Source organism: Cololabis saira, chromosome 8, assembly GCF_033807715.1.
Source record: "Cololabis saira isolate AMF1-May2022 chromosome 8, fColSai1.1, whole genome shotgun sequence".
NCBI classification, from domain to species: Eukaryota; Metazoa; Chordata; class Actinopteri; order Beloniformes; family Belonidae; genus Cololabis; species Cololabis saira.
The window spans coordinates 15,949,620-15,977,347 of record NC_084594.1 but is presented as its reverse complement, the minus strand read 5'-3'; the positions used below and the strand labels follow the sequence as shown (position 1 = coordinate 15,977,347).

General features: G+C 39.3%; 1 protein-coding gene across 1 annotated transcript; it reads right to left on the bottom strand.

Moving 5' to 3' along the window:
- On the bottom strand, positions 1-22,448 carry lrig2 (leucine-rich repeats and immunoglobulin-like domains 2). Its single transcript, XM_061726906.1, has 18 exons — positions 21,866-22,448; positions 16,751-16,825; positions 15,525-15,659; positions 14,908-15,051; positions 14,625-14,768; positions 14,227-14,370; positions 13,855-13,998; positions 12,265-12,345; positions 11,913-11,984; positions 11,590-11,658; positions 9,355-9,518; positions 8,798-9,109; positions 8,337-8,618; positions 6,703-7,134; positions 5,507-5,659; positions 4,617-4,757; positions 3,655-3,924; positions 1-3,001 (listed from the first exon to the last, which is right to left on the bottom strand). The coding sequence occupies exons 1-18, from the start codon at positions 22,054-22,056 to the stop codon at positions 2,769-2,771; spliced, it is 3,186 nt and encodes a 1,061-aa protein (XP_061582890.1). The 5' UTR covers positions 22,057-22,448; the 3' UTR covers positions 1-2,768.
- Between the last annotated feature and the right edge of the window lie 5,280 nt (positions 22,449-27,728).

Genomic DNA, 27,728 nt, shown 5'->3' with positions numbered 1-27,728 from the left:
TTCTGAGAGCTCTCGTTTTAATATTTGAGTAATGGCTATGTAACAAAAAGGCTCTTTAGACATACTTTACAGAATGTACAGGTAAACAAGGTCCAAAATAAAACAAAAAAACTCCAACAATGCAAATAAAAACAACAAAAAACAGCAGCATTGAATATTGCCACAGCACTTACTGTTTAACTTTGGTATAGAGTCATAAACAACATTTTAGAGAATAAAACAAATGCAACATTGTGTTAGGTTGTGTTGCTGAAAAAAAAAAAAAAAAGTGTACACCGAGTCGACGTCTGCTGACTCGGCGTGTAGTTTCACTAGGATGACTAATGAGTGTTAATTTCCATTTAATTTTTTTTTTTTTCTTTCATTATTCAAGAGGAGCCTGAAACTGACTTTGGCAAGTAGTCACAGCAACCAGCAACAGGAAGAAGACGCTGCCAGAGAACTAAGAGCGAGACCAGGGAGCCATGCCGAGGCTTTGGCCCCTCACGGGGGGAAACAGAGCCAGGTGGTTTTCACCGTCGCTCTTCATCCCCAGTTAGGAGGAACAGGCTCGGAATGTGACGGAGGCACGTGTCATCAAATTATGGAAACACAATAAAAGCAGTGCAGCCACAACGTACAGTAGAAGTCATGTGAGAGTACCACTGAGGAGGCTTGGGAATAACCGCCCATGCGAATGGAACAACAACCTTGTTCTGCCATGTTATACTACGTGACATTACATAGAAAACAGCATCAACCTCCATCACATCGATCATAACATGTACTGTGGCTAAACTCGGTACCGTTAACACCTCGTACCACTGTGACAGCTTAAGTACATAAGTACTTCCACGCTCTTCAATGGAAGAGCAGAAAATTATAAAGACTATTACAATGACGAAGAAAAAATTATTTTTAAATATGTTAGACCGTAAAAACAAAAAAAACAGTGATTCACACCCAATATCTCATTAGTTTGCACCTAACAGTCCTGCATGACCTCCCAGGTAGTGTTGTAAAGTTGAATTTCATTCAAAACGGTTTTTAATGAGGAGTAGCTTCACAACAGCACGATCATTAAGGAAAAGAGGTGGGATGGAACTGAGCTTATACCTGCAGTTGAATCAACTTTACTCAAACATGAAACAGAAATCTTCAACTTTACTCAAACATGAAACAGAAATCTAACAGAACTGGATAATGTTACAGGCTGCCGGCTGCTGCATGTGACCGCATTTATTCTTGGCAGGATTACTTAAGATATACAATACACCGACGTCTTAACATACTGAGAAAATATGAGTCGCAAACGTGGCCAATCACATCCGAGCGACCCTGAAGTGCAATAATCGTGAAGATCTTTTTTAATAGGACGACTTACGAGGCTACGTGTGAGGAGGCATTTCTATTTGGAAGCGTCAAAACAGAATAATAATTGACATTTTGAAACAGTGCGGTGCAGCCGTTTGATCATAATCTTTCCGTTTTGAGAAAAATAAGAAATATCAAGAAAATATTACTCTGGTTCCTTTAAATGACACAGATTCGGGGGTAATGCTGGGACGACGTGGGCTTGTGATGCATACGCTGCAAGTCTTTTTAAAGTTGTTGCAGCTTCAAATCTCTGAAAATGTACTAGTAGAGCACTGAATTCAATAGATAACATTATGTACACATACATACAAACATACATAAAGTAAGACAATACATTCTAATTTTTCACAGTCCAGAGCGAAAACCTACAGGCTTAATCAATATTTACCAAAGGATTGTTAACTTTGAGTTAAAACTGTGATGATAAATCCTTATAACTGTTAAAGATGTAAACTGCATAATAAGGTTTGCTACCATTAAGTGCTGGTAACGTGGAATAAAAGGGCTAACAAATCAGTGCATTTTGTATTAAAGAAAATATAAATCATCTACCCACCTGATAAGGTTACTGAGAATGCTTAATGAAAGGCCATCAATCAGACAAACACCAGTAAGCAACTGTGATTGTCTCATGTGCAAAAAAAAAAAAAAAAAAAAAATTCTGTTCATTATTACTATAAAAACATACAATTATGGAATTAACAATTGCGCTTAATATGGAACAAAAGTGGAAACAGATTAAGGTAATATAGTATACATTTATATGTGTATATTGATAATGCACACAATGTTTGCATAAAAGTCAGTCGGACTGTGGGAGGTAAGCCTTCATAGAGTCTTTTCAATACTTTCATCCAAAAACTGCTGGTCAGGAAACAACATCTGTCTGTTTCTCTACCCCCTCTCCCTCTCGTCTGGAAGGAGGCGTTTAGTGCTTTTTTCTGAAGTCATGCAGGCTGCTGCGACAGGTGCCGGTACCGGGAGTGATGAGACGCCACTCGGCCCCACATCAGCGGGGACGGGAAGACACGGGCGTGTCTTAGCGTTCTCCCAAGGCAGCACCTGACATGGCTCTTGAAAGCATACATTCATTGTTTTCTTGCGTAGGACCACAGAAGAGTGAAGGGTGGGGGGGGGGGGGGGGAGAGAAGGCAGGGGTCCTCCTGCATTTGGGGGCATCAAAAAGGAGGCCATTTCAAATCACTGGTCTAGTTTTCCGTTCCGATGCTGCAGGCTTCCACGGTGGAGCGCGACCTCTTGAGTGAAAGGGGGAATGTAAACATACAAGAGAGCATCTTTGGCAGAGTGTGAGAAGTCTCTTTGGAGGTAGTGGGTGAGGGGTCATGGGGGGGTCAGGAGAGGGGGTGCAGCAATAAGGAGCCCGAGGCAGGATGTGGTTAGTGTAAAAGGAGCTATGTGGGAGCCAGGTGTTCCTCAGGGTTAGTCCTGTTGCGGGCGTTTCTGTAGTCCTGCGTGCACTGGCTTGAGAAACAGTTTGCTTCCGCTTCGCCCTTTTCTACTCCGGCGTCAGCGGCGGAGGTCAGAGGAGGTGTCCTGTGTGCAGTCACTGAGAGCTGGGATACTCCCGAATGGGCTTTGGATGAAGGATTTTCTCCTTCTCTCCAGAAAGATCTACTAATGGAATCTTTAAAAAATAAAAAAGACAATAGTTAGATTTAAAACTAGGGACTTTTTAAAGATTCAGATGACTTAATCTCCATCTCACTCACTCAGCACTGTCATATACAACTAAAAATGCCCCAAAAACCAAACACCCATATAAAGATAAAAAAGATAAAAAGGTAAAAATAAAAATAAAAAGTTATAAACCTTGAATTAAAAAAAGAGACTTCATCTAATAATTTTTATTTACATATTTGGCTTAAGGTTTTTCTCCCACTAGGGGAGTTTTTACCTGCCATTGTTTATGTAATAATTGCTCGGGGGTCATGTTCTGGGTCTCTGGAAAGATCTTAGAGACAACTTCTGTTGTAATAGACACTATATGAATAAAATTTAATTGAAAAATTTAATTCAATATTTCATTAACGATAAATCGTATATCCGTCAGAGTTTTCAGCTCATTCAGCTGAAGCCTCCCTGTGCCCAGGTAACATCTAATAATATACACCAAATTGCAGATTGTTGTTATTTTGCAGATGCACAGTCACAAGAAAGTGACACATTTGCTAAATTCAACAAAAGACGAAAAAGTGTGGACCTTCAGTGCATTCCCATTAATACCCCTCATCCGGCTGTGAACATCGGGGTAAAAGTGAGGTTTGTTGCATGTCTCACCGTTAGCGTAGCGCTCCGGGGGCGTGAGGCTGCTCGTCCTTTTGCCGTGTGAGGAAAGCAAGACCGAAGAGTCCTGGGTGTTTATGAGGCTCTTCAGGGCGGCGTCCCCGTGTTGGGCATGCTCGCTCAGGCACTCCTTTAGGTCTGGTAGAGTCTTGTCCAGCGGGTCGTCCTCTCCGAGATAGGCGTAGGGGCAGTACTCGCGCGTGCGGGTGTAAATGTTGGCATTGTCGTAGCAGTCGGAGCAGATGACTACAGAACCTGGGCCCACTAGAAAAACAAAAAGAACAAAAATGTTTCAACATAGTTCATCTTTTTTCCAAGCCTTTTCTTGACTGTGCATCATTTCAGAGCTTATTTATTTAGCAACATTTTTTTTTTAAAACAGTGCATGAGGGAACGAAGCCCGAAGGGCTTGTACAGAGTTCCACTCCCATCAACAACTGTGATGAAGTAACAAAGATAATGTACAACAAATTTAAAAAAAACGTAAAAGAGAACATGGATACAAGGTCTGGATTACATGAAAGATAAAGACATTGAAGGTTAAGACAAAATAAGATGTTTTTTTAATAACTAATTTTGGACGTAATATTATGTAATATTAATATTAATAATAATGTAATATTAAAATGTAATATTAAATTGATGACCAGATGTTAGACAGAAGGGTAAATGAAGATTGCCACTGTGTCTAGTTGGATATGAATTAAAATCAGATGAAAAAGTAAAAAACTGCTGGAAAGTTACAGGAAGATCTTGTTTTCTATTGATAAACTTTTGCACAAACAAGCATGAGTGAAAAACATTAAGTTTATGAATGGATAATAGTGAATATTTCATAAAAAGAGGTGCAAAAAAAGAGCTTCGGTTAAGGTTTTTTTTTTATTTTTAAATCTAGGCAGATTAATAAAACGTCCTGTTTGTCGTTTTGTAATCTGTAAAACAAACCCTCCCCTCACCTGCGGGGCCGCCCACGAGTCCCTCCCGAGAGTCCCCCGGATGGAAGCTGCTCCGGCCGCTGAACAGAGAGCCCACCCTGCAGTGCAGCACGCCGTTCCCTTCGTTTTCCACTTCGCTGCCGGTGTCTCCGTAGCAAACACCTGGGACAACAGGGATAATTAGTTAGCGCTTCATTTCACCAGGGATATGATCCAATGCGAAAACAGAAGCGCGAGCCTAATGAGCGTAGGAGCGTGTCAAACATTTGAGCACTGAAGGGCACACCTGAGACAATGTTTTATAAACGAGAAGTTTTAACCATTAGGTTTTGTTTGTGTTGTTCATAAGAACTAGTGTTGTCATGTATATATATATATATATATATATATATATATATATATATATATATAAACTCTTGTATATTTGAGTTTATAATCTTCAACATCACAAGCTTCTTTTGTGCGAGTGATTTCTATGATGTCATGTCTGAACCCAAAGACCAAAAAAAGTAGAATTGTTGTTTATAATCAATTGGTCGACATCAGTTTTAACTAGAGACGGCTTTTTAAATCAAATCCCTTCAGTGGAAACACTGTCATTATCATGTAAATAATTGGAAATGTTGGACATTTTGCCACTATACTGAACAAGAGAGCGTAGATTTTTAAATGAACATTAGAAGGGGTACTAGAGGAACTTCTTATTGGATTCTGGGCTTACAGTGTATACACAGTTCAGAAAGGATTGCTGCAAGAACAATGAACAACAAAACAATTATTCATGATGACTAAAAGAGCAAAAAGTAAACATAAACAATAACTGTTATTATCTGTGGTGCTGACCCGAAAGGTTTCCGTTACAGAGAAAAACAGTGCAGAATTCACAATAACTCAGAAGACTGATTACACACCATCAGTGCCTTTATGAGCGTATCCATTGGAAAGGGGAGGCATGAGCTGCTGGTGGCTGCCAGCCTCAGAGTTACTGTAGCCTTCCTGAGGCTCTGACAAAGTACCCTGGGAGGACAGGTAGCTGGGGATATCTGCCGGCAAATTCATCTCATCTGTAACAGAGACACATTTGTAACAGCGTGTTGAATTCAGTGTCTTTTCCTAAAAACAAAACATCCATTTTTAACATTTACAGCCAGCCCTGCTGCCTAGAAAAAGCTTTAACTGTAGATTCACACCGAAAGCGCCAAAAATCGCCTATGGTCGCTCAGGACGCCTGCATCGCGGCTTTCAAGCCGCACTGCAGAACTGGAGGGAACAAAGTGCATATCTACATATCTACATATATATATATATATATATATATATATATATATATATATATAGCGTGCACATCTTCGCACATCTGCATGCACATCTTCGGTTTCCTCTTTCAAGATGGATTGCACTTAGGGAAGACTTCTTTATATTTCGGCGTTACTTCCGCATAGACAACAGTGAGTTTGATGAGGTTTGTCCGCGGATCAACAGCAACCATTGGCGAGCCGTTGGTCCCGGGAAGCTGCAGTCTTTCTGCGGTGAACACTGACACACCGGGTCGTAGTGGATTTGGTGATATTGTTTAAACTGTGTTTTGTGATTAATAAATACGGGTTTTAATTATTTTGCGTTGGATCGATGTAGCAAATAAATAAAATCATTCGGACCATTCAGCCCCTCAACCATCAGTTATGTGTTTCACATAAGCAGGTTCAAGTAAAAACAGCAGTCAGATCAGCAAAAATGTCAGTTTGCTCGATAAAATATATTAATTCCTGATAAAATAAGTTTTTTAGTGCACAGCTATGCTCATGTATGCATATGAACGATCGTGTACACGAAAGTACAATGTGAATTGAGGCTTCTTGCTTTGGGAATCCCGGTCTGTGGACGCTGCCTCGGCGTCGCCTGCTGCTCATTTGCATAAAGTTGGGATTCTCTCAACTTCAAATTGATGCTCTGGACGCCTTCAACGCTTCCGTGGCCTCTGACGCCTCTTGCCGCGCACTTTCATAGAAAATGAATGGCAGCCGGACGCCTATGACGCCTGTGGCGCTTTCGGTGTGAATCCACGGTGAGGGTGCATTAACTTCATGCAGCACTCAAATCTACTGACCAGTGTTGGTGATGCTGTAGTCCTCGTTCTTCCTGCGCATGTGATAGATGACGATGACCCACACCAGTGAAGTTCCGACCACACAGCACACCACCACGATCACGACTATGCCTACAGTGGTCCAGTGGTCATGGTTGGTTCCCGTATCACACTTGGGTAAGACGCTGAGGTAGATGTGGCCGCGCTCTGTGCCAATAGTGTTGGACATGATGCAGGTGTATTTCCCGGCATCAGCGGGACCGGCATCAACGATGATGAGGAGTTGGTTGGCGGCTGCGAAGAAGTGGCGCTCGGTGAGCACCAGGGGCCCGTCGTCTTTGGTCCAGTTGAGACGTGGAGCAGGGCTGCCCCCGGCGATACACTGAAGCACAGCTGTTTCACCGCGGACTACCGTCCTAGTTCCTTCTAGGTTCCGCATGAAGAATGGCGTTTCTAGGAAAAGAGGAGACATTTATTCATTTCTGATCCAACATGTATAGTCCCAATTGTATCCAAATCAAAAGGATGTGTGTGTGAGGTGGTTGTGCTGGTCTGCCCCCTCCTTTTCTCTTCTGCGCATGTGTGCAGGCCAGAGCTTCAGGAGCTGCAGGCTGCCCTGCAGTCCTCCCCTCTGATCATCCCAGTGTCTGCTGTCTACATCTGTTTATACAGTCATCCCTGTAGTGCACCAGCTAACCATTGTGTCTGTGTCTCTCCTTTCTCTGTCTGTCCTCTCTTTTCCTGCTCTGCCCAGTCTGGCCTCTGGCAGGAGGGTCCCCCCTTATGATCCAGGTCCTGCTCAAGGTTTCTTCCCTCCTAAAGGGGAGTTTTTCCTTGCCACTGCTTGGCTTACGGTTTTTCTCCCACCAGAGGAGTTTTTACCTGCCATTGTTTATGTTATGTTTATGTAATCATTGCTTGAGGTCATGTTATGGGTTTACGGACAACTTATGTTGTAATAGACACAATTTTTTTTTTTAAACCAATGTTTGAGTCACTAATTGCATGCCACTGTAATGGAACATTTTGGTATAACACTGTCTGTTGCCTGTTTTCATTCCTATGCCGAGGTCATGTACCTTTGACACAGAGCCTGGCATGGTTGCCAGGGTGATGGGTGATGTTTTGTTCTAGTTTCCCAGCTCCCCAACTATAAGATAACTTTTCTTTAAACACATTCAGCTCACTCCGGACTGACGGTTCATGTGACCGGTTGCTCTGTGTGGCTCCATTCAATTGAATGTTCTTCCTCTTTTCATTAAACTTCCGAAAGACAGCTGAGGTGTCCTGACATTTTTTTTGAACAACAATTTTTGCCACCACAATTTGTAATTTAATGTAACTCTCATAAGTCCATTCATTATCAACCTGAGTGGTAACGTCAAAAATGATGCAGCTTACAGGATTTGAATATTCTAAACAGTTATGGTTTAATGAGGTTTGTTTTTATACTGTCATTAGTTCAAATTGGCAAGGTGGCATCGTATAAACAAGAGCTTCAAATGAGAAACAAATATATATATATATATATATATATATATATATATATATATATATAACAAACACCCAGGTTGAGCAGCGTGACTCAGCTGAAATGACCCAGTAGGAAAAAGGAAAAACACCATTACGCTCTGCTAATGACGGGGGTGACTCACCCAGGACAGTGAGAGTGACATTTGCAGACAGACTTCCAGCTGCATTTTGAGCCGTGCAGCTGTACACCCCCATGTCTTCCGTCTTAACTTTGGCGATGAAAAATATGTCGTCATCCGGCATAACGTGCATCCTGCGTTCTCGCGCTGCGGGGAAATCTGTGCCTCCGTCCTTCTGCCAAGCGATCTGAGGTGATGGATGGCCCTCGGCAGCACACTCCAGCCTGGCCATGGTCCCGGCGCGGATCGTTAGATCCATGGGAGTCTTAAGAAAGGAGGGCAGTTCTGGGAGACAGAGGACAGAAAATCAGGGGTTAGATGGAATACATGTTCGGGTTCATCTCGCTCTTAATTCCTCTCAGCAGTCACTGTATTGTAAGCCAACAGCATGATATTACAAGATAGATTGGATAGATGGCAGAGCCACTGATAATAATAGATCACCTCTTTAAAAGCACACTCACCATTCACAGTCAGCATGGCTCTGTTGGAGTAGTTGGAGCCAAAGTGGTTGGAGACCACACACTGATAACGGCCCTCATCAGTGAAGTTGACGTTAAGGAGGTGAAGGACAGTGGTGTAGATGAGCTCTCCCTCCTGATAGCGGGCATAGTTTTGAACTTCTGCGTCATAGAGCACCTCCCCGTCCTTCCGCCATGCCGTTGTCATCGGTGAGTCGCTGCTGCTGGATGCGACGCAGCTCAGAGTCACATTGTTGCCCCGCAACACCACAGATGTCTCCGGGTGAGTTGAGATTCGGGGCTTGGGGAAATCATCTGTGCAGAAGCAACAGAAACAGAGACACAGAACATCGCTCAATTCCTTCGGACCTAATAATAAATATGCAAGTTCAGTTGGTGTCCCACATTGAGTGTTTGCCATAATTTAAAATGTTTAGGTTCATTCAAAGTAATTAATTGATGAATGTACTTTTAAGATTTCAAAGCATCCAAAGATAAAAATGTATAACATTGTTCTGTGCTTTCTCAGCCGTACGCAGATAAAAGAGAATAAGACTGACCACAAACAAATTCCTCTGGGCTGATGGAAAGGACACTGCGACCAAGTAAAGTGGCAGGATGGGCACAGACGGCAGATACGGACTGCTGGAACTGGCTCTCCACCAGCCAAGGACCCAGCCACTGCATGTGACAGTCGCACAGCAGACTGCTCGAGTTCAGGACACTGAGGACAGAAAGGTAACGTAGGATGTGAAAAAGAGATACATTTTAGATAAATCTAAAAACTAAAGTCCAATTACATTTTTTTTTTTTTGAGTCCCATGGTCTATGATACACGCTCAGTCTTGGAAACTATTTTTTCATGCTACAACATACTGGGTTGTTACATGCAAGCCTTTAGGGCTGCTACAGACATGATGTTGTGCCACCAGTAGGGCTGTGCGATTAATCAATTTTAAATCGAAAGTCGGATTTATTAATCACAATCGATGTTAAAAAAAGGAAAATCGGAAAATCGATTTTTTTGCAGCTGGCTGCATTACAGACAGAGCTCGTCTAGTCATCTTTGTTTGGTCAAGAAAAATTGTAAATGTTGTCACTTAACTAAACTCAAGGAGGATTTACAGTATCTTTCAATTGCACTTTATTCCCAATAGGGAAATTTGTTTGCTATTTTTCTTTAAAAATAAAGATAAAATATTTGAAACAATTTATTCCATTGTCTTTTGTAGTTTTACCAAAAAAATCGAAATCGAAATCGAAAATGGGTTTTCAGAGAAAAAAATCTGGATTTTATTTTTGTCCAAAATCGCTCAGCCCTAGCCACCAGTGAAGATTCTCTGACAATTCAGTGGTCACATGACTGCTTTCTACAGCCTCACTTCAAACTTCAGCTGAGGTAGAGCTAATGGTCCTGGATATTACAACCAGTGAGGGGAAACCTCTCCAAATAAATCTTCAAATGAAAGACTTTATGCTATGAATCTTTGAGTAATACGTTTCTAATTAACTGTCATCATTTTTTCCATATGAATGGTCAACAAGCCAGGCATGGTGAGCAATACATAGATGGAAAAATAACAATTTATGATCTTAATCATGATATGAATTTGTATTTACTCCTATAAATACATGCCCACAACAGTTTCCTAATAGTCCATTTTCTAAATTTTGCTCCAAGTAAAAGTGTGCTATAACCGTGGACCTGCGTTCGATGCTGCCAGGCACTAAAGAGAGCATAGGACTACTGTCATGATACATTTAGTTAAGACTGACATGGGCTTGTCAGCAGTATCCGAAGACACACTCTTAGACATGGGCTGATTAAAATGGTTGTTTTTTGGTAACAAAAAAGGGCTACTTAACATTTTCACTACCTTTCGCCACATGTACATGACAGCTCTCCTTTTGTCTAATGCTCCAAGGACCAGTAACTATCAACACATCCCAGGCAACAGTCCAATACATCTACAACAACATGAAGGAATGCCAAAACATCATAATGTGGCATCTTGCAGACTGTGCAGGACCAGTTTCTGATAATCATCATTCTCTGAGATAACTAGGCTCCTTTATTATAATCAACCTGACATCTACATAGAAATACTGGGATAAAGGTGCAACTTGTTTTGCAGACAGGTCAAAATCAATAACTTTTCTCCCTTTATCTGAGTTGTTGGCACCAGTTTGTAGATGTGATGCAAGACATTATTGTTGATAAATCTGCATTTATCAAATGTGTCTTAAAGTAAATTGTCCACTCATTAAAAATTGTGCACGTGTGCAGAGTTCCCGTCAATGCTGAGCAAGAGTATGTCAATACCACACACTACTGTAGAATCATTAGGCATGGGACTGAATGCCAATTAAACACCTTCCCATGGCGCTTACAAGCCGGATGTCCGCAGGTTTTTGTGTTTTTTTTTTGTTTTTTTCTTTTAATAGTGTGAAAAGGGCTTTCGTAGATACTGGAGTAACTCAAATGCTAGATTAAAAACACTTCTTTACCCAACTGATTGAGAAGGGCGTGTTTCCCTTGAGACAACTTAATAACTCATTAATACATTGGAAATATACTTAAAGTAGCAACTGCAGATCCCCAAATTATCAGCTGCAGCAATCATCTTTGATTACATAATGCATATTTAAAATGCAAATTGTGCCTCTTAATTGCAGCGCTTCTTAATCATCCTAATTCTTTTTTAATGAAAGCGACAACAATAGAATCATGTTAACAAAAGCTGACTTCTATGTGAACTTCAGAGAGCGGCAAGATTCACTTAGTATGCACTCACAAGGCTTTGAGCTTAATACGAGAGAACGCCTCAGGGTGTATGGACATGATGTCATTCTTGCTGAGGTCCCTACAGAAAAAAGAAATACAGATTAGACACAGCTAATGTGATTTGAGCCAAATGATCCAAATTTACAAGCATGAGGTAATAACAAACCCATGGTTTGAGCTCAAACTTCTGAAATTGGATACAATAACTTGTTCCTTGTGAATCAGTAGTCGTGTCTCTTTATAATCATTCAATAGCAAGAAAAGACAACAGAGACACCGCAATGACTGCGCAGAGGGAGAAACAAAACCAAAACAGTTTGTCGTGGTACTCACAGATACTCCAGCTCATCCAGGCCCTCAAAGGCTTTCTTAGTGATTGACTTTATTTTATTCTGTTGTAGAAATCTGAGAAATAAAACACAATGTTTTAAAAAAAAAAAAAAAAATGACAAGCCCTGCTCTTAAAAGTCTGATTTTTTATACACAATGGTCTCCTTGTGTTGGCAGCTTTTTGTTAAACTGAAACTCCAACACAGGGCCAGATGCTTGATCATACATCTATTGTGTAGGATCAATGACTGCATTTGTCTAAATGTAAAAAAATCCCAAAACATGTGTGCAATGCATAAAAATATAGTAATATTCATGTGAACACATTTCTGTGTGCAGTCTTGAGTGTCCTCACAGTGTGTTTAGCGCCTTCATTCCATCAAATACACCAATGGAGTCTTCAATAGCCCAGGAGATTTTATTGTTGCGTATATCTCTGTAAAACAGAGACTCGTGTTAGACATTAAAAACGCTCTTTACAGACGGAACAACTTAAGACAACAAGAACCACAGTGAAAGCACTTCATCTGCTCTGTGGCTTCCAGTTGCAGCGATGCTTAGTTAGGCGACTAACAATCTGAGAAACCGCATCTCTCCATGGCGTCGAAGCTCAATCCCCCCGTCGTTCTGATGAGGGGAAATAATTGGCTCGTTTTAGCACCGAGACAGTTCATAGGTCCCCGGGAAACCCAGAGAGGCCTAGTGTTTATGGGATGGGTCATGGGCTCTTTTGTTTCTCTTCCTTCAAGCCTGGCCACCTCTGAAAGAAGTTCGGCACCTTCAAACGCCCTGCTCCCATGAAAGCTTCCAGGATGGTCAACATCCTCAGATACAAACGCTTTCTCTTTGCAGTTGAGTGGCATGAAAGGGATTCCGGACAGCAAATAATGAGTTCATAACTCCGTCGACACTTCGAACCGTGGGGATGAATGCGGGAAGCCGAAGACGTACTCGATCCATTAGGTGAACGGTGTACCACACAAACACTTAGAAGCCTTTCACAACATACCAATGTAGCTTATAGCGCAATGCATTGCCTTTTTCTTATTGTAGATGTCATTCATTTAGCTACAGTGCACACAGGTGGCATGTACACACTCTTTTATGGAAACTCAAATATTCCATTAGTAAGACTGATCTTAATATTCAATATTTATCCATCAGAATCTCCACGAGAGAAACACACATAGATTATTCGTTAAAGTATCATTTCAGAGTGTGACAAAATACTTCAACTTGCTCCTACTTACAGAACATACTACAATAAAAAAAAAATCTTTCATAAATACACAGTGATCTGATTTGAGGGGGAACAAAAACAAACAACTTCTAATGATTAAAAAAAAATGGCCGCACCAGGAAAACTACATAAACAGACACAAGCCCCTTTCACACAGCCAGTTCGAGGCGGGAACGTTGCGCCTTTAAGCCGCCTCGCTGTTCTGTGTGAAAGTCACGGAGGCGGAATGGGGGGGCCAAGTGGCCCCACCAATAAGCCGGCAGCGGAGGTAGTCACAGAGCCGAAACGGGGTCTGTGTGAATGACACAGCCGGCATGCCGGCATGCCACTAGACGCTGACGCTGTCGTCACGCCTCTGATTGCGGAACGCCGGCATGCTGTGTGAATTTACAGACGGGAGCGGCGTTATGCCGGCGTTGTATGGTTCTGTGTGAACCAACAAAGGCGGCGTATTGGCAGGACTTCTTTACACCAATATTGCGGAATCTCTGTGTGAAAGGGGCTACAGATTTGTCTTTCCCAAATTACTAGGAAAATATCTTCAGGCCAATGCTCGAACCACAGACCTACTGTAGTCAGCAGATTCCGGGTGAATGCAAACCCCCGAGAACAAGTCAGCACTCGATTAAACTTTGCAGACAGAGCTTCTTCAAACAAATATCCATCATGCATTTCAGACAGATTCCTGTAGGGCATAGCACTTACAAGGTTCGTAGACTTGACAAGCCACTGAACACTCCTTCTCCCAAATGGCTGATGGAATTTTCTCCCAGGTTCAGGTTCTCCAGGAAACCCAGTCCTATGAAAGCCGTCTCCTCGAGTCGGGTCAGGTGGTTAAAGGACAAGTCCCTGCACGAAAATGGGAAAACCTAATTACAGGCCGTTTCTTGCTTCACATCTTTCTCCTTGGTAAATTAAACATGTAACGTACATCCGGTGGTTGATGCTGACTCAGTCCCCAATGTGTATACCGTAAGTTCCTTGTCATGTCATAGCAAGTGGAATGAAAATTGGGAGCAGAGGCTCATGAAAGAAAGTACAGTCGCTTCTTTTTATTTTTGAATGAAGCACACTTACAGTTCCTCTAACTTCTGACAAAACTCCCAGGCATCTGGTCGGATGATGCCGATGGCATTCTGGCTGATCCGCAGGATACGCAGCATGCGAAGGCCATACAGCCAACCTTTTTTAACCACTGTTAGGTTGTTGTGTTCCAGCTCCCTGAAACAAAGAGAGGGAGGATAAAGGGGTATTCAGTCTTATTACAAAATCTGATTTGTTACAACCCCCCAAAAACACACACACAAAAAAAAAACAAAACATGAAAACTATTTTTAAGCAAGAATGAATATAGGGTAACATTTTTCTTTTTTGGTTCTCTGTCTACTGATCCAAGGACAGTGTGGGCAATTACTTTAAATTTGATACTGCTGTATCTTAATTTAAAAAAAGCAAATCTACAATTTTCCACTCACAGTTCCTCAATGTTGTTCAGTCCAAAGAAGGCTCCGTCCATGAGCTCCGTGATGCCATTCCTCTGCATCTTTAGTGACTTCAGTGAGTCCATCCCTTTAAATGTCAGGCTGTCCACTAATTTGATCTTATTTCGCTTCATTTCACTAGACAGAAATACAAAAATCAAGTTTGATTTCAGTGACTTGGAAATAATTCAGCACAATTTTCTAACATTATAAAACTGCTCCACTGTCATCTGCTGGTTTAGTTTTGAAGTAAAAAGGCTGTGCTTATGGTACTTACAGGATCTGAAGCTGTGGAAGTGTGAAGACTTTGGATGGCAGGACAGCTAATCTGTTCCTGTTCAGCCTAAGCACCAGCAGAGAACTGGAGATGTTTTCAAAGCAGCCGGGCTCAAGGACACTGATCTTGTTGTTACTCAAATTCCTGATATTTTAAGCAAAAAAAAAAAAAAAAAATAGGAACATTAGAACCACATTTAAGAGGAGGTTGAACATTTGCTCTGTACTTCTGTGAATATTCACAAAGTTGCTTGGTCTAAGATGATTTCCACTAACACCAATGTGATCAATACAAATTATTTTGAGTGCTGAACTGTATAAATATATTTTAAATGCCTTGTACTTTATAACACTTGTTTATCTCCAACAGGAATTATTTGATACTCTGAACACTCATACATGAGATGAGGCTTTTTACAGCATTAGTTAAGCAACTGTTGAAAACGGATTCAGTATTCTAGCAAGTAAACCAAAATCCATGTGATACATTGAATATATATATTGTGTAGTTTTTTTACCGGATTAATAAGATATTATTGAAAATTGCCATTTTACCAAAGAATAAGGGTCTAAGAAAGAGTGAAATGCAACTTAAATCAACGAGCCGTTATCGCTTACAGATATTTTAGCGGCATTGATGGAAAGGATCCAACTTTGAGCTCAGAGATAGAGTTGGATGTGAGGTCCAGTGTTTCCAGGGAAACGTATGGTTGGAGCTGAAGCATCGACAGCTCCGAGATCCGATTGTGGACTCTGAATAATGTCAAACACAGTCAGAAATTAGTTTTTATATCAACAATATTCCCATCTATGTCTCAAATGATAAGTGCACGTTCATCATGAGTCGTTTAACATAAAAGAGATACATGTGGAAAATGTAAGAGTGATGGAACACAGACATCCTGCTCAAATGAAAACTCTTCTTTTATTATATAATTGTTCTTTATTTCCCTCTTTATTTAAACCTCCTCTTCACATTTAACGTCTGGCACTGTAAAAGGAAGCGTTAATTTGTTATACAGTGAGATATCACCAATTTCCGACCAGTTAATCCTTTGGGATGTGTTCTGTGTCGGTTTAATCGTTCAATACTAAACTGTCAGCTCTACTTGAATTTATACACCAATATTTTAAGCCAAACATTAACATTCTGTGACATCATCATTCACAGATGTTCACCAGCACCAGTAACTCACCGGAGAAACGGTTCTGGTCTTTTCTGGCTCTTATCACAACACAAAGTAATTCCCCTCTCAAGGACAGCATTTCTTCCAATCCTCCTTCTCTCCTAGTCTCTGACATCTAAATGGCTTTTAATTATAAGAATGTAGTTCACCGTGTATGAATGCGTTTGCACTTCTGATTGCTTTTGAATTACACCTCATATGTAAAAACGTATTTGTTGTTGGTTAACTCTTATAAACCTGACCACCCTTCGTCTTGCTACAACACTTTCCAAGGTGTTTGGAAACTCAAAAAAGGACCTTTATATCCAATTGCTTTTTTTTTCTAAACCTCGCTTTTGCAACGGGTTTCTACACTTTATGTCTTTTGGTTGTTAACCGGCAAGTTGTAGAATATTTTCTCTTGTTTTTTTTCCTTCTTCTTTGTCTTCTTTTTTCTTTTACAGGAGCAATTTGCGAAAATACATTGTGCTCAGATTTGTGGACTAAAGACAAATTCTCTTCTTTCAATTGTGTTTAAAGTCCGTGCACGCACAATATTCCTGTCTTAAATATACATGGAGGAACGGCGTTATAAAAACATAATCAAGAGTTAAATTAACCATGTGTTAAATTGGTTACACGAGAAGCCAGAAAACCTTGAGATAAATCCATACTTACAAGGACACTGAGGTAATGTTTGCAGAAACATCTCCAAGGAAAGGGAAAACAGTCAGCTCATTGTGATTCATCGTGCTAAAACGAAATTAAACAGGACATTAGTGTCATCCATCTGCTGCAGATCATTAACAACATCATTAAATTAAATACATAAATAAACAAACAACTAGCTTATTACTGTGCAACTTCATACCAAAACCTATTTAATAATACATTTTTTCAAGATCACCATGACTTGAGTCATCCTTAATTCGTGGTTTATTGGGGACAAATATCAAAGTTGAGAAGTCCACCAAGCCAAGTTACATGTACTGTACATATACAGCATTATAGTAACTGTACTTATATAGTGTACTAATGATAAAGCGCGTTCCTGAAATTGTTTTAGAGAGACTACAATTAACTTCTGTCCCTTTAAAGGCCACTTTAAAAGCGGCAACCACATATCAAAGTGCTGAACACAGGACTAAAAATGCATTGGAATAAAAATTAATAAAAGTAGCAAAAAGTAGAGTGAAAGAACAATACACAATAGTTAACATGTATCCTAAAGTATGTGGGGCATCTAAAAAGGGGGTATATTGATAGATAACAACAAAACAGTGCTGTGCATCTTCTGCAGATCATTAACAACACCATTAAAATAAATAAATAAAATAACTAATAACTAGCTTATTACTGTGCAACTTCATACCAAAACCTATTTCATAATTTCTGAGGAAATGTTCTCAAGATCACCATGACTTGATGGTGATCTCCATTTATTTGTGATTTATTGGGGACAAATATCAAAGTTGAGAAGTTACATGTACTGTACATATACAGCATTATAGTGACTGTACATATATAGTGTATTAATATTCATGATATATTGTTTCATATTATTATATTAAGTTATGAAATCTCATGGGATGTTAAACTATAGTATTATATTGTTATATATAATAGTATGGTGATATAATTTGGTTATATGTTATAATATTTCATACAAATTATGTTATATTAGGATATTACTATATTTATTATGCTATATTTATATGATGCTACACCACTCTATATGATAATTATTTATTTGTTCACTCTCGAATTAATATTCTCAATTTATGTATCTTTTTTCATCATCTTATTTACACTCAAACACGGCACGCACACACACACACACACACACACACACACACACACATACTGATGTTGTCTTTTGTATGTTAATAAATTAAAAAAAAAAAAGATATATACTGTACATATACAGCATTATAGTGAGTGTACATATATAGTGTTTTAATGACAATGTGTGTTCCTGAAATTGTTTTAAAGAGACTACAATTAACTTTTCTCCCTTTAATGGCCACTTTAAAAGCAGCAACCACCTATCAAAGTGCTAAACACAGGACTAAATATACATTAGAATAAAAGAAATAAAAGTAGCAGATACAAATAAATGCATGAGTGAAAGAACAATAGTTAACATGCATATTAAAGAATGTGGGGCATCTAAAAAGAGGGCATATTGATAGATAACAACAAATCAGTGCTGTGCATCTGCTGCAGATCATTAACAACATCATTCAAATAAATAAATAAAATAACTAGCTTATTACTTTGCAACTTCCTACCAAACCTATTTCATAATTTCTTAGGAAATGTTCTCTATTTGAGTCATCCATTCATTCGTTGTTTATTGGGGACAAATATCAAAGTTGAGAAGTCCACCAAGCCAAGTTACATGTGCTGTACATATACAGTATTACAGTGACTGTACTTATATAGTGTATTAATGACAATGTGTGTTCCTGAAATTGTTTTAAAGAGACTACAATTAACTTCTGTCCCTTTAACCTCCTTAGCCCCATTGCATTTTCTTGTTGCTTTAAGCCCCCATTAAGAAATTAAATATGACATGGACAAAAATGTAATGTCCAAATTATGTGTACGCCAGGTCTTAAGAGGTTAAAGGTCACCTATCAACCACCTATCAAGCTGAACACAGGACTAAAAATGCATTAGAATAAAAAAAAAAAAGTAGCAAAAAAGTAGAGTGAAAGAACAATACACAATATACAATAGTTAACATGCATCCTAAAGTATGTGGAGCATCTAAAATTGATAGATAACAACAAATCAGTGCTGTGCATCTGCTGCAGATCATTAACAACATCATTAAAATAAATAAATACAATAACTAATAACTAGCTTATTACTGTGCAACTTCATACCAAAACCTATTTCATAATTTCTGAGGAAATTTTCTAAATTTATTTGGTGATCTCCATTTATTCGTGATTTATTGGGGACAAATATCAAAGTTGAGAAGTTACATGTACTGTACATATACAGCATTATAGTGACTCTACATATATAGTGTATTAATGACAATGTGTGTTCCTGAAATTGTTTTAAAGAGACTACCGTACAATTAACTTTTGTCCCTTTAATGGCCACTTTAAAAGCAGCAACCACCTATCAAAGTGCTAAACACAGGACTAAAAATACATTAGAATAAAAGAAATAAAAGTAGCAGATAAAAATAAACGCATGAGTGAAAGAACAATAGTTAACTTGCATCTTAAAGAATGTGGAGCATCTAAAAAGGGGGTATATTGATAGATAACAACAAATCAGTGCTGTGCATCTGCTGCAGATCATTAACAACATCATTAAAATAAATAAATAAAATAACTAGCTTATTACTTTGCAACTTCCTACCAAACCTATTTCATAATTTCTGAGGAAATGTTCTCTATTTGAGTCATCCATTCATTCGTGGTTTATTGGGGACAAATATCAAAGTTGAGAAGTCCACCAAGCCAAGTTACATGTACTGTACATATACAGTATTACAGTGACTGTAAATATATAGTGTATTAATGACAATGTGTGTTCCTGAAATTGTTTTAAAGAGACTACAATTAACTTCTGTCCCTTTAACCTCCTTAACCCCATTGCATTTTCTTGTTGCTTTAAGCCCCCATTAAGAAATTAAATATGACATGGACAAAAATGTAATGTCCACATTATGTGTACGCCAAGTCTTAGGAGGTTAAAGGACACCTATCAACCACCTATCAAGCTGAACACAGGACTAAAAATGCATTAGAATAAAATAAATAAAAGTAGCAAAAAAGTAGAGTGAAAGAACAATACACAATATTCAATAGTTAACATGCATCCTAAAGTATGTGGAGCATCTAAAATTGATAGATAACAACAAATCAGTGCTGTGCATCTGCTGCAGATCATTAACAACATCATTAAAATAAATAAATAAAATAACTAGCTTATTACTTCGCAACTTCATACCAAACCTATTTCATAATTTCTGAGGAAATGTTCTCTATTTGAGTCATCCATTCATTCGTGGTTTATTGGGGACAAATATCAAAGTTGAGAAGTCCACCAAGCCAAGTTACATGTACTGTTCATATACAGCATTATAGTTACTGTACATATATAGTGTATCAATTACAATGTGTGTTCCTGAAATAGTTTTAAAGAGACTACCGTACAATTAACTTTTGTCCCTTTAAAAGGTATTGTGACATGAAAAACACATTTTTCTTGATTTTTTGTGTTTTGTTGGGTGTCTTGACATCAATTACACCCAAAGAACAACAAACTTTTAACATTCAGTGTATTGTGTGCTTTCTGGGATTTTCCGCATAACTGTGCAAAAACGGCGCACCTGGTTTGGTGGCGGGCCGTTACGTAATGGCCCGCTAAATCACCGCCCCCTCCACCCAGCTCCCTGCCTCCTCTCCTCTCCAGCGCACCATAAAGGCTGATTTATGGTCCGCGTTACACCGACGCAGAGCCTACGGCGTAGGGTTACGCGGCGACGCGCACCGTACGCTGAACGGAGCTGTTTAGCTGTTTAGAGCCTCTTTTGTTCTAATCACCGGAGGAAAACTGCTAAGAGGACCCGCGGCCACTGACTGGACTTAAGATAAGGGGACCCTGCTGCTTGCATGCCTTTATTTTTATGATTGTTTGCTGTGGACTGTCTGCTTCGCCGTGCTGCTTTTCCGTGCATGCTTCGCCTGTCGCTCCCGGCTTAACTCTCCGACGCCGCTGTGAGCGTATTGCTCGGGGGGAGCTGCGGTCCCGGTCCTCTGGTCCCGGTTGGACTTCATCCCCGGGAGTAGTCGCCCTGTCTGGGCTGTGTGTCGGTGTTTGTGGTCGGTGTGCGCGCGTGTGTGCGGAGACGCCGGCAGAAGTGTGTAGCGGTTGGTTGGAGGAGGTTTGGAGGAGGAGCGGAACAATGATTGACAGGAAAGGGGAAAAAGGACGCGTTTTTCACGGCGCAAAAAAACACTGTAATAAAAAGCCAGGAATGGAGTACTAGAGTGAAGTTTTTCTTGTTACACTCTTTTAGACACATTTGAGGGATGTTGGCCAAGACTTTTAATAGTGTTAAAAGCATGTTAAAATGATGTCACAATACCTTTAATGGCCACTTTAAAAGCAGCAACCACCTATCAAAGTGCTAAACACAGGACTAAAAAAACATTAGAATAAAATAAATAAAAGTAGCAAAAAGTAGAGTGAAAGAACAATACACAATATACAATAGTTAACATGCATCCTAAAGTATGTGGGGCATCTAAAAAGGGGGTATATTGATAGATAACAACAAATCAGTGCTGTGCATCTGCTGCAGATCATTAACAACATCATTAAAATAAATAAATAAATAAATAAACTAATAACTAGCTTATTACTGTGCAACTTCATACCAAAACCTGTTTCATAATTTCTGAGGAAATTAACTTTTGTCCCTTTAAAGGCCACTTTAAAAGCAGCAACCACCTATCAAAGTGCTAAACACAGGACTAAAAATACATTAGAATAAAATAAATAACAGTATCAGATACAATACACAATATTCAATAGTTAACATGCATCCTAAAGTATGTGGAGCATCTAAAAAGGGGGTATATTGATAGATAACAACAAAAAGTGCTGTGGATGCAGCTCCAGTAACTTGGCCCACATCGTTGTCCATTAAAAGCTGATTTATGGTTCCGCGTCACACCGACGCAGAACCTACGCCGTAGGATACCGTAGGCTCTGCGTCGATGTAACGCAGAAGCATAAACCAGGCTTAAGCGCTGTACTTACACATGAGTGGTAGTATCTGGGGGATCCAGGGGAGCCACCGACAGCCTTTTCCTGTTACAGTCCATGATGTGGAGCTGATCCTGGCCCCTGGAGCAGGAGCAGGCCGCGGGGCAGGAGGACTCTGCGGTCCAGGCAGTGAGGCTGAGCAGCATGACGACCAGAGCCGGAGGAACCGGCCAGCCCTCCGCCATTTTACTCTCTCCTGCAGAGAGGCTACGTGGATAGCTGCTCTCAACTCAAACACAACTAAAACCAAGCTCCGACACACGTCCCAGTTCTACTAGTCTACCGAGCACATGTCTGCGGTGTCGTGACTCCAGATTGAGCTGTAAAAATCCGTTTTCTGCAACTTGCATGCAGCATTCCAGTGGTTTTATCCAGTTGTTCCCAGAGCCTGGAATTCCTTCCGCTCCAATCAGGACACTGTCTTGAACCCCCCTATGTAACGACTTTTTTTTACAAAAGACGAGACCAGTTTCACGTCCTGTTAGTTATACTGAAGGGAAATAAATGTTAAGGCAACTCTGTGATAAATAAAGGCAAAATTTTCTCCGTCTTCTGTCCCAACAGGAAAAACAAAGCGCCGTGAGTTGATGACATGGGATACCCTTAGTCCCGCCCCCTTCCAGCATGTTTACAGCGCTCCTATTGGTCAATGTGGATGTCTGTCAATCATCCGGCGATGTGATTGGATGGACGTCGAAACGTGTTTTGTGGTCGTCTCCACCTACAGATCTAAAGACATTGAAATCAGAAATCAGAAAGGGGGTTTATTGCCAAGTTTGTAAACACACACAAGGAATTTGTTGTGGTGATTGGTGCAATACAGTAAAAATAAAAATAAAAAATAAAAATATAAAAGCAAACAAATATATATGGAGATAAACTAAGAGATAGAATAAAGTAAAATGTATAACAGAAATAAACAGGAATGTACAATATGAGGATTAAAAAGTGCCGGATATGAATCTTTACAAAAAGTGACGTAGGATGACAGATGACAGATAAAATGTATAAACAGAAATGAACAGTATAGACAGAAATGTACAATATGGGGTTTTTAAAGTGAAAAACCCCATTGCAGTCAAAAAAAGAAGTTTTTTTCTTTTTCAGAGCTGCAATATGGTTTTAAAGTTTTTCGTAATACCGAGTGTGAAAACACTATTGACTGAAGATTTTAAATTCTAGCGGAATTGTCAGGTTTGTAAAATTAAGGCAAGGCAAGGCAAGTTTATTTGTACATCATTAGCACAATTCAACACAAGGTAATTCAAAGTGCTTTATATCAACATTAAAAGCAAGACAATTAAACAGTAAATAACAAATAAAATGATAAGAAAAGAGGTAAAATAATAAAAAGCACAAGTTAAAGTAAAATAAAAGTAAAGCAAGTAGAGTACATCAGGTAAGTATTTAATTTAAGAGTATGCTTCAGTAAGTGGTTTTAGTCCTGATTTAAAGGAGCTGATAGTTTGTAATTATCAAAGGCACATAAACAATGAAAATGAACTAAACTTGGACGGGAGGGCATATTAATACTCGAGTTTTTTGGCATTAAAGTAGGCCTAACTGGTATGTCTGTCATAAAATGTTTACTGTCCTTACCATAACTCGGTCATACGAAGCCATATTGTATATCTACTATATTTATTGTTATGGGTACAGTCTGGGTTTATCGTGCCTTGTGATTACATGAAGTTATAATTACAAGGAACAACAGTGATGAGGTACTAACCAAGCCTCTAAGACTGAGTTAAATGTATTTTAGCCATTGAAGAGCAAGTAATGTTGAGATACGAGAGCTATTTAACAATAATCTACACAACAAATGATGTTTTCTTTCTCTTTTTTTGGTGAAAGATTGATATGTGGTCAGTAAATAGAAGGAAGTATTTCTTTGCTCTGAGTTGTTCAAAAAATACAGTACTGTACAAAACTCTTTGTGTCTTCTTTTCAAGGCTCTCATGGCATCCATATTCATTTTTCTGTCTATTTTGTGAAATACAAACAGAAAGTACATACGGTAATAATATTAGAAGTAAACTGATTATTTAGCTGATGAATTCATTGGTCAGCTGATTACTGACCTATTACTGACTGATTAAACATTATTTTTTAACAACCAGCGTTGGACATAATATTTTGACAAGCAATTTTCATGGTAGACTTTGACCTCCCGAACCAAACACAGATTTTATTCTGTTTAATTCATACAGATGGTTTGAGTTACATCAGCTGGGGTTCTATTTTGTTCAATGTTTGGTCTTCATGGTTTCAACAAAAACTTACCGTATACCAAAATAAAATAGCAAAATATTCTGGTGCATCCTGTTGTAAAAATACCAAGTAGGCAGCCTTTGGCCAGATGGCAAAGTTATTTGCAATCAATCCATATACTTTTTGAAGTAGATCTCATGGGACACATTTATTTATTTTTTTCACATGGGCACAGCTGTCGTCTTTATGGTTGCTTGCAGATTTTCATTTTTAATTTTTGTAGCAACTGCCAAAACAATTTTTGTACATCATGTGGTGAAAAACTTCCTTCTTCTCTCAGAAAAGGCAACACAGGGTACATTATCTGAGCTCCTGCCTGGGCAGACAGCTGCAGTCTGCACTGATTTAACCTTGTAATCTGAAGCACTGCGTGATGTAAACATTCAAGGCCTTTCATTTACCCAGCTGCGCTTGATGCGCCAAACCAGCCATATCGCCCCAGTTGAGAGGAGAGCATGCAGGCGTGCAATGCGTCCATGGGTCCTCTTCGGTGAGAAGACCAAAACGCATTCCAGGAATTAGATGTTAAGTTGTTGACATGGATTCATGCTGTGTTGTTGTTCTTGCTGCAGCAAGGAGAAGGGGACCTGTAGAAAAGAATATATATATAGCCTATATAAAACAACAAGAATAGATCCCCAGAGCTTTTGCACACTATGTACCTTCAAAAAAGATGTTTGTACATATATATATATATATATATATATATATATATATATATATATATATATATATATATACACATATATATACACATATATATATACATATGTATATATATACTGTATGTATATATATATACATACAGTACAGACCAAAAGTTACCTTCTCATTCAAACAAATGATGGAAGCAGGGATGTGCAGAGACCTTTGGAGGAGAAATTTAAAGGGGGCACATGGAACACGACTAACACTTTCCGTTTCCGACAATAACATTCAGGATAACAGAATGTATTATAGCAACCCATATTTATAAATGGTGTAGCATGGAATCGCATCATACAATATCATCACCCCATCTGAATTCATCAGGTTAGGACAATGCAAAGCAAAATTAGCCTATGCTATACCTGATATGGGAATGTTGTACAGTTGCTTCTTAAGGAGTTTCTGTGTGTGTGTGTGTGTGTGTGTGTGTGTGTGTGCGTGCGTGCGTGCGTGCGTGCGTGCGTGCGTGCGTGCGTGCGTGCGTGCGTGCGTGCGTGCGTGCGTGCTTGCGTGCGTGCGTGTGTGTGTGTGTGTTAAGGGCAGTTTCTCTGCAGGCCCACCGTGTGTCTGACAGATTCTGCAGCTCCCGTGGAAGCTGATCAGGGCACAAACTCTTCTGCATTTCAATAAATGCAGAGTGCCGTTTAGATGAGTTGGCAACAAAACAGTAACGTTTTTCAACCAAGTTGAAAAAACTGACAAAACACATGTTGGACTTTGCACACTCCACCAACACCAGATCAAGACAATGTGCCTGACAGTGCACATTCAAGGCCTTCGGATTTCTTCTTTGGATTTTTGACTGAAGTCCCTGAAAGCACCCACTCATGTTTGCAGCCCCATCATAACCTTGACCTCTGATGTTTTCTATCTTTCTTCCAGAAAAGCCATCACCACCTTTTCAAGAGCCACTTGTTGACTGCACATTACACACCTGAAGGAAGAGCTCTTTGATTTCCATGTTGTGTATGTACCTGATTACAACCAAAACCTGCTCGATGTGCGACACATCTGTGGTTTCATCTATCAATATGGAAAAGATTTCACTCTTTTGGAGTTCTGTGTGGATGATGTATCTTACTGAAGTGGCCAAAGCTTTGATGATATCATTCTGGCTTCTGTTTGAGAGGACAGAGACATGAGGTCTTTTTCCAGATTTCTGCTGTTCTTTTATGGCATCGAGGTGTAATTTAATTACACTGTCATACTTACTGAACAACTCAACTAATTCCAAGAAATTTCCTCGATTTTGGCTTGATAAGGTCTCATCATCTCCCTTGAATGGCATTCTTGCCCGCAAATGTCTTGCCAGGTATAAAGAGTGATGGCTATCAAACGGGACAACATTTCTCTGTTCCTCTCCCTCTCTTTGGCGTTTGCTGCTTGTGTCTGATGGTCACCCACTTCAAAAGCAGCCTCCAATTACTTTTTCTTAAAGTTGTTCCACCTCACCATACAACACATGTGAGACTCTGAGGCATGGTGCTCTTTAATCCTTTCTAAAGCCTTTCTCCACCGAGTAAACCCTTCAGTTTTCCAGGTTTTGCGGCTTGCGTACTTTTCATCATTTACAAAAAGTGGGCAGCTGAAACAAAACATGGCATTAACAGTTGGAGAAGATTCTAACCAAGGGTTATTCTCATACCACTTCTTTTGAAATGACCGCCCCTCTTCGTTCTTTGGGTATGATGACAGTACTGGTTGACAGGGTCCAATATTTGCACACATTTGAATAAAGGCATTGTCATATCTGATGTGAAATTGCAGGACATGGGCAGGGTCAGTTGGGTGTGTTGGTCCAAGTAGGTTTGGGAGTGGCCTCTCACTGAGATGTTTCCTCCTGGTTCTCTGTGGGCTGTAACACCATCTCTCACTCTTTTTCTTCATCCTCTGTCTCCTGACTTGCTCTATCCTCTACACTCTCTCTGGGCTGTGACTCAGTTTCTTCCTGTTTTCCAACCTCTGTGTCTTTCTGGCTTGCAGTTTCCATCAATCTCCCTTTTTTCAGTGGTACAATATCTTCTTCTTTCTCTCCTTCCACCTCCTCACCTGATCTATCACTCTTCTCTCGCTGTCCATCTGAGAACAAGTCACAATTTTGCTTTTATATTAATCTGTTATTTTATTAACCATCCTTTTTTTTTCTTAACCATACTTGACAACGCCAAGGATATTATAGTTAACTAAAAATAAACTAAAAACTAAAACTAGGTGTGATAAAACATTTTAGTTAACTGAAAGAAAAAGAAAAACTAGAGTTTAGACAAAATGAAAACGAACTGAAATAATATTGTGTCCTTATGAAACTACCTAAAATAAAATAAAAATATACAGAAAACGTCTTTCATTTTAGTCTTTGTCAATTTGGTCAAATTTGGTCAACACAAGTGTGAGGAGGCAGTGGTGCATGTGTTTATACAGTGTTTATACTGTGTTACAGTGTTTATACAGTGTTTATACTGGGACGTCTACATGACTGAGTGAGTACAATACAAAACACTGCTGTGTTTTGTATTGTACTACCTGGTCTGAATTTCTTAAACCTTGCCCACGAATAAAAAAATAAAACTAATGGAAACTAATGGAAAAATACAAAACTATAATAACTCTTGGAAGTGTGTCCAAACTTTTGGTCTGTACTATATATATATATATATATATATATATATATATATATATATTCAAGTAGCCTCATAGTTGTATCAACATCTGCATCTGACTGTTATATTAAAAAAATACATTTGCCACTTAACATGTGTAACTTGAATTACACATATTTTTTTCTCTTAAAAATAATTGATGTTTTTATATGTTCATATGTTTTATTCTTGTTTTATTTTGTTGTATGTTATGTAAAGCACTTTGGTTCACCTTCAGG

Coding starts and splice junctions, on each gene's coding strand:
- lrig2 (XM_061726906.1), bottom strand. CDS start 22,056: ATGGCGGAGGGCTGGCCGGTTCCTCCGGCTCTGGTCGTCATGCTGCTC. Junction 14,371..14,624: donor CTGAACAACATTGAGGAACT/GTGAGTGGAAAA, acceptor TCTTTGTTTCAG/GGAGCTGGAACACAACAACC. Junction 11,659..11,912: donor CTGGATGAGCTGGAGTATCT/GTGAGTACCACG, acceptor TTTTTTCTGTAG/GGACCTCAGCAAGAATGACA.